The sequence below is a fragment of the Lacerta agilis genome, chromosome 10, assembly GCF_009819535.1.
Source record: "Lacerta agilis isolate rLacAgi1 chromosome 10, rLacAgi1.pri, whole genome shotgun sequence".
Lineage (NCBI taxonomy): Eukaryota > Metazoa > Chordata > Lepidosauria > Squamata > Lacertidae > Lacerta > Lacerta agilis.
This window is the reverse complement of record NC_046321.1, coordinates 60,278,360-60,293,256: the sequence shown is the minus strand read 5'-3', so window position 1 is coordinate 60,293,256 and position 14,897 is coordinate 60,278,360. Positions and strand designations below refer to the sequence as shown.

General features: G+C 41.0%; 1 protein-coding gene across 6 annotated transcripts in view; it reads left to right on the top strand.

Moving 5' to 3' along the window:
- Positions 1–14,897, top strand: part of TAFA5 (TAFA chemokine like family member 5) — a 339,820-nt gene that overhangs the window by 195,710 nt on the left and 129,213 nt on the right. For 4 of the 6 annotated variants that reach the window (XM_033161857.1, XM_033161856.1, XM_033161854.1 and 1 more), the window contains exon 3: positions 9,811–9,867. The exons of the other annotated variants lie outside the window; for them this stretch is intronic. In XM_033161857.1, coding sequence (XP_033017748.1) covers positions 9,811–9,867 — 57 coding nt within the window. The remainder of the gene's footprint in view (positions 1–9,810; positions 9,868–14,897) is intronic. 6 annotated transcript variants of the gene reach the window in all.

Here is a 14,897-nt window from a genome sequence, read left to right as displayed (position 1 = left end):
ATACACCAAAGAAATCCCCTGTGTTGCAAAACAGAACACTCTGAAAATAGACTGTTGACAGAAGGTTTAAAGAACATTATCTTCAGTGTGAAAGAACCTCTCTTGGTCAGTATTTATTTATTTAAAGCATTATATGCCACGTACAAAAATGAACAGAAACAAAACAGCAGCTGCTTAACACCCAAACTTTTTTTTATTAAAAACAACAAATTTTTAAAGTTGATTTAAAAACTAACCAAGACAGGGACCATGCTGGCTTCCGTCTGGGAAGAGTTCCAAAGAAATGGGGCCCTCCCTGACAAGACCCTGCCTCAATTGTTGGCGATTCTTAATAGTTCTTCTTTGACAGGGGCCTGAGGATGTTCATATTGTTTTAGGAAATTATTTAAATAACCTGGCCCTTTCAACTTGAACCTGAAAACAACTAGGCAGCCAGTGAATATTGTACAGTAACGGTGCTATATTTACTGAACATCCAACCCTTATAGGCATCCTAAGTGACTATGTTCTGCATTAGTTGTGAAATTAACAACCTCTTAAAGTGGAGTGGACTTTTGTAGTCTGACCATAACCAGGCCATGTGTAACTGACCAGGGTCTGTTTTCTCATAAGAACATATGAAGAGCCCGCTGGATCAGGCCAGTGGCCCATCTAGTCTAGCAATCCTGTTGTCACAGGATTGAGTGGCCAGCCAGGTGCCTGTGGTAAACCCACAAGCAGGATTCAAGCACAAGAGCACTCTCCCCTCGTGTGGTTTCCACTGTGGTGTAGTGGTTAAGAGTGGTAGACTCGTAATCTGGTGAACCGGGTTCGCGTCTCCTCTCCTCCACATGCAGCTGCTGAGTGACCTTGGGCTAGTCACACTTCTCTGAAGTCTCTCAGCCCCACTCACCTCACAGAGTGTTTGTTGTGGGGGAGGAAGGGAAAGGAGAATGTTAGCCGCTTTGAGACTCCTTCAGGTAGTGATAAAGCGGGATATCAAATCCAAACTCTTCTTCTTCTTCTTCTTCTTCTTCTTCTGAAGCACTACTCCATCTGTCAAACCAAAGCATAGCTATGGCTAGTAGGATGTCCTGTTGGCATCCGTCCGTCTCAAGAGGCAATGGAGGAATGAAGGCAAACTGTAGGAAATTGCAGCAACTGTTGAGGCTGCAGAGAGATACAGGAGAGACATGCTTTTTTGCAGCTGGGGCAGATGAAGGCGTCCAGTTGTGCTGCTGCAGATGCACCACAACATTTCTTCTCTCTACACTCCCCCCACTACACTCCCCAGCTGTCATTCCTTCTGGTGTTGCTGCTATGGGTATACATCCAGACTGCCTGTCTCCAGGCAATTATTATTTTTTAAATCCATCTAGGCTTGTGGCCATCATTTTCTCCTGTGGGAGTGAGTTCCATAGTTTAAATATGCACTTCTTTTTAGATGGAGTGAGCCAGACTAAGCTGATAAAAAGCAAGTCAGGCTACCAGTTCCACCTATGCATTCATAGATACCATCAAGACAAAGAGAATGAATTTGCTTGAACTATGAATTTGAACTTGCACGGCATGTCTCCATTCAGAAATGGAAACTTCTCTACCCAGTTTTTCCATCTTAGGTGGATTAAGCTTCAGTTTGTCTGTCATCCTATGTTCAGTCATTCAGTTGTGTCTGACTCTTTGTGACCCCATGGACCAGAGCACGCCAGGCACCCCTATCCTCCACTGCCTCCCGCAGTTTGGCCAAACTCATGCCAGTTGCTTCGAGAACACTGTCCAACCATCTCATCCTCTGTCGTCCCCTTCTCCTTGTGCCCTCCATCTTTCCCAACATCAGGGTCTTTTCTAGGGTGTCTTCTCTTCTCATGAGGTGGCCAAAGTACTGGGGCCTCAACTTCAGGATCTGTCCTTCCAGTGAGCACTCAGGGTTTCCTTAATAATGGATGGGTTTGATCTTGCAGTCCATGGGACTCCCAAGAGTCTCCTCCAGCACCATAATTCAAAAGCATCAATTCTTCGGCGATCAGTCTTCTTTATGGTCCAGCTCTCTCTTCCATACATTACTATATGGACCTTTGTCAGCAAGGTGATGTCTCTACTTTTTAAGATGCCGTCTAGGCTTGCTTTCCTCCCAAGAAGCAGGCGTCTTTTAATTTTGTGACTGCTGCCATCCTATAGACACCTCCAAACACCTGTTCATGCTTCCTGCTGCCACATACTGGTGACACCTAAGCCCAAACTTCCAGATGATTTTTCCCCCTAATGCATGTTTTTTAAAAAACAAACAGTTGGAACTTGAGACACCCCAATGGCATGAGGTTGAACAGAAATCCATAACCCCTACCTTCTGTAGCTGTCTCCTGCTAGGACCTTAGCCACTCTAACACTTTTTCTCAGCTCCAGCCGAGGGAAGTGGTCTAGCAGGATGTCATGGCTGATGCTATCAAGAGCCACTGAAGGATCATGGGGAGAACTAACATCAATTCCTGCAACTGGCTTTGCTAAAGAAGCTCTGGGACCAGAACTGGCATGACTGGGGTCCTTCCTTGAGAGCGAGTGTGGTGTAGTGGTTAAGAGTGGTAGACTCGTAATCTGGGGAACCGGGTTCGCGCCTCCGCTCCTCCGCATGCAGCTGCTGGATGACCTTGGGCTAGTCACACTTCTCTGAAGTCTCTCAGCCCCACTCACCTCACAGAGTGTATGTTGTGGAGGAGGAGGAAGGAAAAGGAGAATGTTAGCTGCTTGGAGACTCCTTTGGGTAGTGATAAAGTGGGATATCAAATCCAAACTCCTCTTCTTCCTTTGCGAAAAGCTAGCACCTTGTTCCTGATCGTTTGCAGAAATTGCTGCTTTTTCCCAATGGCCACTGCTCTGCTGCGTTCCTCCTGGCTGCGTCAGTTTGCTAGTTCTCAGGAGATTGGTAAATATCAGGAGAAAGGAAGGGCTGCTGTTGCAGAAGCTCTCCTTCTGATGTCACACTGTTCATTCCTTTCTGCTGTTTATGTAGCAGACTGAATTTGTGTGCAGACTGACGATCATGTAAACTTATTCATTCCTAAGCAAATTGCTTAGCAACAGGTAGGGTAATACAGGGAAATTAGCCTAAATTTGGCTATCGTTTCTAGACACGTTCCAGCTCACTGTTTATCTTAGGTTTTCATGCCTGAGCATGAAAGGTTTTCCTTTTCTGTTTCTTCATGTGTTTATGTTTAGTAAGTGTGGGTCGGACGAATGAGGCAATATTTGGGGGATGTTCAAACTTTAAAAAAGAACAAAACAAAACAAAACCAAGCCTGAAGTTGTTGCTACTGTGACAATAAAATGCAACTACAGTGGTTACAGAAGACAGTCTGCTGAAGAACTCAGGGCAATTGTGTTTTTAAAGGTTTTCTCTGCAGCCAGGTGGACTAGATTATATCAAACAACTAGCAGTAGTCATTTTCAACAGAATGTTAGATCAAAGTGTAAATCAAAACTGTCTTCCAAACCTAAACAGATATGTTACAGACTAGAATTCCATGTAACTAATTTATTTTGCAATTCATTGTAGGCACAACATTTCTATATGATGCAAATGTTGCAGTAAACCTATGGACCATGTTCACATGTTACAACAGTGAGCAAACCAAGGTTTGTTCTTGGTTACAGGTGAGAGCTTAACCACAAGCCCTGGTTCAGATGACTCAGTAAGCCACCCCTTTGCTTAGCTTTCATGCAGAAAATGAGCAAAGATGAGCAAAGAAGGTGTGAGCTCATTTCAGGAAGTCAGGACACTTGTGTGGTTTCAGCAAGCCATAGTTTGGCTTACTGTGATATACACCCCAGGTCCTTATAATCTTCAAGAAATTTATGCAGTTCTTCAACAATGGGGAATTAAAAAAAATTCATATGCTTATCATAAGAAATAAATATATGGGTTCAATTCTTTCACATACTACTCTGGATTTTGCATATGCTTCCTATCTTCGTAAATATGTATACAGAAAAAGTTCCTAGCAAACTTACATTTCCAGAATGCAAAAACCTGTCCCTGACTGATTTCAAACTTAATTGTACATGTAATGAATATAACAAGATTCTTCGGTGTTAACACTTGCATGTATTGATACGTTATCTTAGCAGCTCTTGTGACTTACTTCATTCAGTTAAAGTAAACAATTCATTGCACACAGTAACACAAATTTGTGATGGGCAGTATGGCAATAATTTATTAACCTTTTTAGCAAACTACACTGTGAGTTGTCTCTGCATGGTAGTATGACTAACTTACCTTTCCTGGTTTTCATGGAAATTCTGCTGTCAAGGAGGTCCACAACATTAACTGTAATGGATAAGATTAAAGATAAACTGATCTGTCCAAATGTGTGTTGATTCATTTCCAGAACATTTGAAAATTAGAATCCCACAAAGTGCTGAGCACTTGTAGGTTTATCAGCATGTAAAATCCGAGACAAATTGATTCTTAAAATAGGCTGATAGATTACAGAACCGAGCACCATTTTCAAACTCGATTAGATGCGTTGCCGAAACATGCAGAAAGTCATTTCTCTCTGGGAAGATTTTTATCAAGTTCTTCTCAATAGAGTACAAGTGTTAAATGGGCTTATCACATTGACAACATGTCTGCGCTGTATCAAACAAGGGAAACACCATAGAGTGTGCTTGTCAGGAATTGCTGCAGTTCTTATGTGTAGCACAAGGTCAGCCACATTCACACAGCTAAACTGAATGTCCCCAGGTCATTCTCACGTAACTTGAGGATGAGGATGGCTTGTGGACCTGATGACATTGCACAGTCACAGACCATTGGCATGTCCTGTCCGGTACACCTAACAGTATTTTATATACCTTTAACATCTACGTGGAACTGCTGGTGGTGGTTGCCTGGGAATGTGAAGTTGGGTGTCAGTAACATATAGATCACACAAAAAGAATAGAAGGGCAAGAACTCAGGCCTACTGGATAGTGGTTCAAATTATACAAATGTTTCAAATAATCTCTTCTGTAGATGGATTTATTCATAGAAGTTTATACGTCAGATGAAGCCTATACACCAGGACAAGGCCCTGTTTCGAAAATTCTTCTTCAGCAGATAGTCTTAGAGTCAACGTTGAGCTTTGATCAAGAGCTCCAACTTCTTTAGTAACATATAGATGGCATACGTTCTATCTTTGGGAGGCTATGAAGGTTCTGAATTGTTTCCTGAGCACAGTTATATATTGAATGTGGGCAGATAAACTGAGGCTTAATCCAGCCAAGACAGAAGTGTTGATAGTCAGCGGAAACTATATGACAGGACTAGGTATACAGCTGAGGCCGAACTGGATTTTGCTCCCCTTGAAGGATTGGGTTTATAGTATGGGAGTTATTCTTGTCATTTGCCCCTGGGTTGGATATACAGTTTGCTGCTATGCCACGGACTGACTTTGCACAGCTTCAGCTAATGTGTCAGCTGCACCTTTTCCTCGGGAAAAGCAGATCTGCCCCAGTTACACATTCTTTGCCACATCCAGGTTGTTTTACTGCATGTTTGCCCTGGAAATGCCCTGGAAATGTGTTTGGAACCTTAAGCTCCTTCAAAATGCACCGGCTTAAATGAATTGCACTGGTTTCTAAATTGTTTCAGGGCACAATTTAGGGTGCTGATAATTACACATCAAGTCCTAAATGGTTTGACACCAGACCATTTCAAGGGCTGTCTTCTCCCACATGAATCTGTTGGTTTTCAAGCATTATTTCCATTCTATTTCTCCTTGATCATCACTTCCAAACACATTTTGGGTGGTATCTAGCTTTATTCATACTCAGAGGAGACCCACTGAAATCAATGGACTTACTCTAAGTGTGACTTAGTTGAGCTCTGTACTCCTAGTCCTTACTTTGCAGATGTGGCTTGAATTCAGCACTTAAAAAAATATCAAGCTGTGCGGGAAAGGAGGGGAAAAAAGGGTGTGTGCTTAAGAGTTCTCTCTCAATTATTATTATTATTTTGCAATTGCAGCTGAAAGGTTTCCTGCACCTGATGGTGTGTCGACCAAGGGAAAGGTGGGTGTCGGTTGCCCAAAACAGTTTCAGAGGCTTAGTAGGCCTAATTGGTTTCATGGGCCAAAGGTTCTCACCACTATTTCCACTGCCCTCTGATTGTTTTTATTGTATACTAGTTCCACCCTCTAAATATAAGCACCCACAGTTAAATTGCACAAGTTAAGAAGAACTTACAAAAATGTGCAACTGCTAGTACTAGTAAGCAGCAGCTGCAGGTATTCGTAATTGTAGAACTACTACTTAGGATCTTTCCATACATAGGCGTACCCAGCGAGGGGCAGGCGGGGCAGCTGCCCTCCCAGAAGCAAAAATAATAATAAATGGTTATAAAGTGGTGAAATGAAACAAAATTAGGTAGGGCGATGGCGAATAATCAGTTGTTTACCACACTGAAATGGTGTAAAAACCGAGAAGTATCTAGAGCCACCGCACGACTGGTAGAGGAATATATGTCAGCCAGCCAGTGGGATTCAAGGGAGGGAGAGGTCTCTAGCGGGTTCTAGCAGAGAGAAGAGGGAATCTTCTAGACGGGTCTAGTGAGTTCCGCATCACTATATAAACTGAGCCGCCCGCCGCTACTTGATCAGTATTTTAAGTGCCTTCCCGTCCACCATGGCTACTGTTGAATGATCTTTCCGTACCCTTCGAAGGGTAAAGACCTGGCTCAGAAGTACAATGGGAGAGGACAGACTGACTGGGTTGTGTTTGATGAGCATCCATCGGAAATTCTTCAAGGAAAATCAGGACTGGATTGAAACGAAAGTTTTGAACAAGTTTTCTTCAAACCCAAGAAAAATGATATTAGTATAAGACATGCAACTAGAATAAAAATTCATTTTTTCCAAGCAAATTACAGTAATAACTACTGTAATAAAGCACTGCTATAATTATATATAATTTTCTTAAAATTTTGGTTTCATTCGCCTTTTCCGTGCTGAAATGTCACAACCTGAACGACCATGGCTTGCCCCCCCCCCAGTTTTGATCCTGGGTACGCCCATGTTTCCATATGTTACATTTTAAAGCTTATTGGTTTTGATATTGTATCCTACCCTTCCAAGTCGTATTTGCTGTAGAATGGAAACCCATCTGTTTAGCTAAATAGATTCTGTAGGGTGGGCATTTTTTTAAAAAAATAGTCTGGATACTGCATTGATAGATCAGCATGTCTCCCTCTTCCCTCCCCTCCTCACCTTTGATAATACATAAAATATGGATAGGTTACTCTACAAATATTGATCTGCATTGCTTATACAGCACTTAATTAGTTTTGCTGAAGATCATAGTACTGTATTTATAGCAATAATCTTTTAAAGAAGATGATGTATAGCCAAATAATGAAGCAAGAGTTGCCAAACAGGATATCTAAGGACAATTAATTATCATTGGCAAAGAGGACTCTGTAAATAATGCTGTTGAAGTTCTTTGAGTTTTTTTCTTCCTGGAAGTGGTTTAATTATGTTTATCACTTAGGGTTGCCAGATTTCTGATCACCGTCCTATCCCAAAAGAAGAAAAACGGACTTCTGGGTGGATTGGACATTCCTTATAAATCATGACTCAGGATGTAATTATGTGTTACCTTAATTGATGTTTTTATAATTTATATATTTTTTATAATTTTATAAATAGGGGGTGATGTTTTATGTTGTAAATTTACTGCTTAGTCTGTTACTTTAAAGTCCTTTCGAAGTTCTAAGTAGAAAGGCTAAGTATACATATGTTGTTTGAAAAATCATGCGTGATGGGCCAATGGCCGTAATAATAAATATCTATCTATCTATCTATCTATCTATCTATCTATCTATCTAATTATGTTTTATTATTTCTTGTATGTTTCGTTTTTGAATTCTTTTTGTTTTTACATATCCTTTCCCATCTATTAAGAGGCTCTTAAGGCAGCGAATAAGTAAATAAATATTAATTGAAAACAGTATTTATTAAAGTTGCCAACATTTTTTTAAAAAAACAAATCAAACTGAGAGTGGCAGAAAAGTTGGTAGACGAGGTCTTCAGGGACATGATAGCCACATCCTGTTCCCAGGATTATAGCTGCGCTGTTTCTTGGAGAATAAGATTCTTTAGGAAGGAGAGCAAAACTTTGAGGAAGAGTGAAAGGCAAAAGATTTATACGATGTCAGTGGCTGCAAGGCTGCTCGTTGCGAAAAGCTGGAAAAGTGTTGCTCTACCGACAAAAACTGAGTGGCTTGCTAAACTAATGGAGCATTATAATCTGACTAAGTCAATGGGAAATATTGGAGGGGTTTCAAAGGACAGGATGGAGAAGGAATGGAAGATGTTTAAAGGATACATACAAAATTATATTGAAAAACCAGAACTCCTATCAAGATGAAACAAGTTCCGTGATCAATATAGGTAAAAAAGAAAAAAAGGAATCTAAAGTATTAAATTATGAATATTAAAACACTGTTGTTGTTGTTCAGTCGTGTCCAACTCTTCATGACCCCATGGACCAGAGCACACCAGGCACCCCTATCCTCCACTGCCTCCGGCAGTTTGGCCAAACTCATGCCAGTCGCTTCGAGAACACTGTCCAACCATCTCATCCTCTGTCCTCCCCTTCTCCTTGTGCCCTCCATCTTTCCCAACATTTGTTTTTTTTTTTTCCTAGGGAGTCTTCTCTTCTCATGAGATAACATCTATAGTAATGAGTAATAGAAAGATAAGAAGTAAATAAAATTAACAGTATGCAAGGAGAAATATTGGAAATATATATTAAATATATATTACAGCTGAAATATATATATATATATATATATATATATATATATATATATATATATATATATATATATATATATATTATATTATATTTATTAAATATATAATATATATTAAAATATATTACAGCTGAAATGATTGGAAGCCTAGCACAGGGTGAGGTGAGGGGTGGAGGAGGAATAAGAAAGCATGCACAATATTGATTATAGGTATGTATGAACATTTTTATCAAATGTATGAAAGTATGTATGAATGTGTATTTACAAATGTATGTATTATTGTTGAACATTTTCAATAATTTTTTTTTTTTTAAAAAAAAGACTTTAAGGAAGAGGGAAACAATAGCTTAGAAGGGGACCCATTACTTGAGGAAGGATCAGTTACCCTCTCATGCCAGTGATACTTCTCTGGGGGATGGGAGAAAATCCTGGTAGTAGGTGATTCAGTCATTAGGAACATAGATAGGCCACATGTAATGAACACAAGATTTTGTTTTCTTATATTGTGTGGTTTTTTAAGTTCTTTGTGTGTGTGTGTGTGAGCTGTGATGGTAAACCAAAGGTCACTAAATTAAAAAAAGGTTGCCTATCCTTGATTAGTTTATGGCAATCCTGCTACCCCAAAGGCTGCTACAGTATGGTGCGAATGGAGGCAACAGTTTGTTTTCATTCTTATTTCTTCCATTGCATTCTATCGAGGTTGCTATGGAAAACAAAGAAAGTTATCTCTGTATGGTAGGCCTTTATTTCCCGCAAAATAAGGAACGGACAATCCCAATGTGAGCTTTTTAATGAAAGAAAATGCCCTGTTTTGGAAGCCAAGGGAATTTCTGTCATATGACGGTCAAGGAATTATAAATGAGACTTTAATAAAATTCAGAAAAAGATTAATGCTTTGGCATGAAATCAAAACTTTAGCATTGAGCACACCATGCTGAAGTCCTGCAAAACAATGGCACTAATTTTAGATGCTTCATATCTCGCCAGGTACACAATATAGGTTTCTTCTACCTTCCACTCAAATCTCATTTTCTTCCTCACTATAGATACGACAGCTTCTTTGCTGACTCTTTGGTTTGTTGTGGTGGACTGCTGGCCCATTTGTAAGTTACTTCACCTCACTTAATTCAGCTTGCATAGTGCTCCACTTTGCCTTTATGTCATACGTCATCTTAGAGAATGAATGTATTTACACGGGGAAAATTTAACTGCAGATAGGGAAGCTGTTGAAGAGAGAGAATATGTGAAAACAAAACAGGATTTACCAAAGGTGAACACCACATGGCACCTCTGCCTGATTATGAGAGCAATTTTGATTGCTTTTGTATGTGTGGGACGACTGAGCGAAATGCAGTGACTTCTTGTTTTAATCTTACATCCCATTACCTGAACGGTGCATTTATTTTATCGACACGCACATTTTTGCAACTCTGCATTTGCTTGAGCCGTTGATATTTGTACTAATCCATATTAATGAAATTATATGCTGCAAACTGTAACTTAATTATGGTGAAAGGAGGAGTGATGCTTTGCAGAGTCATCCTAATGCATTTGCCTGGGTCTCAGATATTACTTGCAACATCTGTAAATTAGCTGTCGCTGTGTTAGTAGTGGTTAGCATTTAAAACAACAACACTGCTGTAACCAGCAAGTAGATGTGTGTGTCTTTTCAGTAGCATATACTGTATTTTTGTTGTACAACATACATACATACACCCCCATGCATGGGGGACTACAAATTAAGAAAACACCCCTCAGCATTACCCATGTATAAGACAAGACCCAATTTTAAAGCTAATTTTGGGGTTAAAAAACCCCTAGTCTTATACATGGAAAAAATACGGTATATGGGGCAAAATGTACTCTGGAACCAGGAATAGTTATTGACTCATAAATGTTGGAAATAATTGTAGACAGAGGGAAAAAAATTGTTTCCCCTTATCCCCCTTATTCCCTCCCTCCCTTTTTTTGTACAAAGGGGAGTTATTTATTCATTTAAAACCTTGCTACAACCATCTTGCAAATAATTATTTAAATAGTTGGAATTTTGTGGGTGCTGTCTAATGCTATGATATTTCCCTTATATACCAAAAAAACACATAACAACAAGGTATAAGTAGACGTTTAAACTAGGCTAAACTGTGATGTTTCAGGTGTGGACTGCAGCTGTACTGAAGTCTTGTTGCACGTTACAATTCATTCTGCAACCCTGTCTCTGATGTTAAAATCAGAATACGCCAGCAGTCCCTGGTGTGGGAGTTAATGGATAATATGTACACAGCAGATGCATTTAAGTCAGCTCTACAGTCGGTCCCATTGAACTCTTATCATCAGTTGATCATGCATTAATCTATGCTAGAGGAAGAGTCTGTGATTATTTTTGCCTACTACTGAAGTACTTAAATCCTGTGAACCATGAATTACATTTTGCCCATGGGGACTTTTTCCATCTCTTCCCAGTGAATCCACTTTTTTTTCCAATGAGCCATTGCTGAGTGTTAGCAAACACTCCAAAACCACAGTTTACTTGCCTAGGGGGTAGGGAGAATAGAGCAGTGTGGGGGGGGGGGAGGGAGGGAGAGAGAAGGAAGGAAGGAAGGGAGAGAGAGAGAAGGGGGGAAGGGGAAGGGAGATGGAGAAGGAGGGGAAGAGGGAGAGGGGAGAGAGAGAGAGTTGGTTTTTGTTGTTGTTCAGTCGTTCAGTCATGTCCGACTCTTTGTGACCCCATAGACCAGAGCACGCCAGGCACCCCTATCCTCCACTGCCTCCCGCAGTTTGGCCAAACTCAAGAGTTGGTTAGTGTAAATCAAATTCCCCTAGTACAAGTGGAGGTGCGTAGCATTATGACTGCACGGGATCAAAGCAATTGGATCAAAGCACTGGATCCACCAATTGCCACAGATGTATTTTTGCATGTGTATATAAAAACCATATGCATGCGAGTTGTTGTTCTTCGATTAGTGTGTCTTTTGCACATGTGAAATATCCCATCAGTTACAACGACTGAAACATGTGTACCTTAGCTGGTGGGTTAAAAAACAACAACGCAACAACTATCACGAGGTCTTCGACTAGGTAGTGATGGGGCATGAAACAGATGAACAAACAATGCTTGCCACACAGAGATAATGTCTGTCCTCTTCTACCTCTGGTGCCATCTGCGATGGGCAAAACTACAACTGTGCTGGGTTCCATGAGTGAAAAAATAGGACCAGTTAAAGCAATTGCCTCAAAGACTTAAGCAAGGCTGCTCAAAGTTCTGTGGTGGGAACAACAGGAACATTATATGCTGTACACAGTATGGGCAATTGCTGCAACTATCAGTTCCAGATCTATTCTGTTGTTGGGATGGGCCTGCATTCCTCTTCTCTCGTCCCACTAGAGTAAGCAGGGCGGCTGCCATTATGTTTCAGAACATTTGATGCAGCAATTATTTGGAGCGCAACGTAGACAACAGTTTTCCGCGGCAGAATTGAACGTTCAGAACCACTCCACTTCAGCTCAGGCTAATGGAGTGCTCTGCTTCTTTCGAAACGTTTGGTAACTATGTAAGATTCTTTCCCGTGGACCTCTCATTGCCATGCTGCTGTAGATATCACTCAGGCAAGCAGCTCTCCCACAAAAAGCCATTTAACTTATTAACTTAACTGTCAACTTTCATTCAACATCCCACCACCATGGGTACTCTTTTTTATGGCACTTCTCTCCCAGACATATTATAGCACTTCTCATTATGAACTACTGTGTTCATGTTAATGTATTCAATTTCTGCTTAATGACTATCAAATATAATTTAATTAAGGGAATGCTAATTCATACATAATAGAATAAATATAAATCTGTACAGGCAGCCTTGGCTGACGACTCTGTGTACCGTGAGAAATTTATTTATGCGTATTGTAAGCTCCGTATAGATGACCTTGTCGGTGGGTGGGTAGCGTTTTTAGTTCTTTAGATGCCTTAAAGGTAAAGGTAAAGGGACCCCTGACCATTAGGTCCAGTCATGTCCGACTCTGGGGTTGCGGCGCTCATCTCGCGTTACTGGCCGAGGGAGCCGGCGTACAGCTTCCGGGTCATGTGGCCAGCATGCCTAAGCCACTTCTGGTGAACCAGAGCAGCACACAGAAATGCCGTTTACCTTCCCGCTGGAGCGGTACCTATTTATCTACTTGCAATTTTACGTGCTTTCGAACTCCTAGGTTGGCAGGAGCAGGGACCAAACAACGGGATCTCAACCCGCCGCGGGGATTCGAACCACCAACCTTCTGATCAGCAAGCCCTAGGCTCTGTGGTTTAACCCACAGCGCCACCCGCATCCCCTTAGATGCCTTAGATGTCTATAAATTGAAATAATTCATCTTTGTATCAAGTCCTTTAAGGACTGGAAGTATTTTACATTTTGGGTGTGCTTTATTTCACTACAGTAGCACCTCGTCTCGGGTAACGTAAACTTCGGGTTGCGAAAGCGGCAAATCCGGAAGTGTTTCACCGTCTGCTCATGCACAGAAGTGGTCCCTCCGGTTGCGTAAACCTGGGGATCCGACCGGAGCTCCAGAACGGATCCCGTCCGCAACCAGAGGTACCACTGTATTTTAGAATCGACGAATTGCAAGAATTGTGCCAGTTAAAATACAGTTGCAGATGGGGGAATTCCCTAATGATAAACTCCACTGACATAAAAAACTCACTGTATAGATCCGTATGAATTTATTGAGTGAAATATACTCGGAGTCAGGTGTTGATTTCTTGCCCTTTATTCAGCTCATAGTAGCGAGGAATGCAATCTCCCCAAAACGTCTGCTTTATATACACTATTTACACAATGGGCCCCACATGATTGGCTAATTCCAGGATACTCCTGTATGCCATTCAGGTTGTGGATTCACTTCCACCTGGAGCTGGATTGGGTGGCTCCTGCGGACCAATCAGACTGCTGCATTGTGGATCCTATTCAACTCAGTACATAACATTGAGAATCTCTGTTTGCAACAGTTGGACACACCAGGAAACGTTGCTGTTAGTTTTGTTCTCTCGACATTTTTATCCAGTTGTTTTAAATGCCATTTTGTTAAACTGGAATACAAGTTGTAATCAAGGCGGCAGGCTGAGCAATTAAAACCCACAACCTCCTGCACTAGGGTGGGTTTGGGTGAAGAGGAGGTGTCCCTCTACGTAACTGCACCAAGCTGTGTCATCGGAAAACACCACAGTTAAGAGCAGGCATAGGCAAACTTGCCCCTCCAGATGACTGCAATTCCCATCATCCCTGACCACTGGTCATGTTAGCTAGGGATCATGGGAGTTGTAGTCCCAAAACATCTGGAGGGCCGAGTTTGCCTATGCCTGAGTTAGAGTTTCCGAGCTGATGCGAGAATTCGGGTTCTCAAAGCAGTAGTGGCCACACTACCCTATCGAGCCCTGTCAATGTCAGCAAGGGGTTTTGACAGAAGTTGCAGTGAACACATGGGATAATAAATGATTTTATGGGGAAAGGGGATACAGTGGAATGGCTGAGTGTTCCTTCGCAGGAGCAGGAATGAGAAGTGGTTTGGAAGCAGGAGGAAGTGAAAGCAAGGGGGCATATCAAAAGGTTAGACGAAGAAAACAGGAGGCAAGTCAAGTAAAATGGGGGGGGGTGGACAAGAAAGCATGGAAGAGAGGTGGGGGAGGAAGGTCAACAGAGAGAGGACAGAACGGAAGAGGAATCTGAAATCAGAACAGGTTGTTATATTTATTCTATAACACATCCTGAAGGCCTTTGAATAAACATTCTACCTGCATTTCTGGGTTTTAATTTTGACCTTATGTGCATAAAAATATTTTCAATATTGAGTTTAATACAACAAACATTAAGATTTGTTAATACAAGGTTATTGACTCGATGTTACAGTTTAATACTTCAGAATCTCTGCATTATCAAAAAAGCAGGAAGGGAGATAAATTGATAAAATGAACAAAAAACAAAGGTTGATAGTCCCAATTTGAACAAGCAAAATTTATGTAGGATAGTTTTTGCATAGCTCCTAACAAAATGTTAATATTTTGTTTATATATACACAAACTGTAGCACATTGTTTTTTTCCAGCTTAAGGCAAATGTCAAAGAAAACTCGAAAAAGATTTTTTAAAAAATA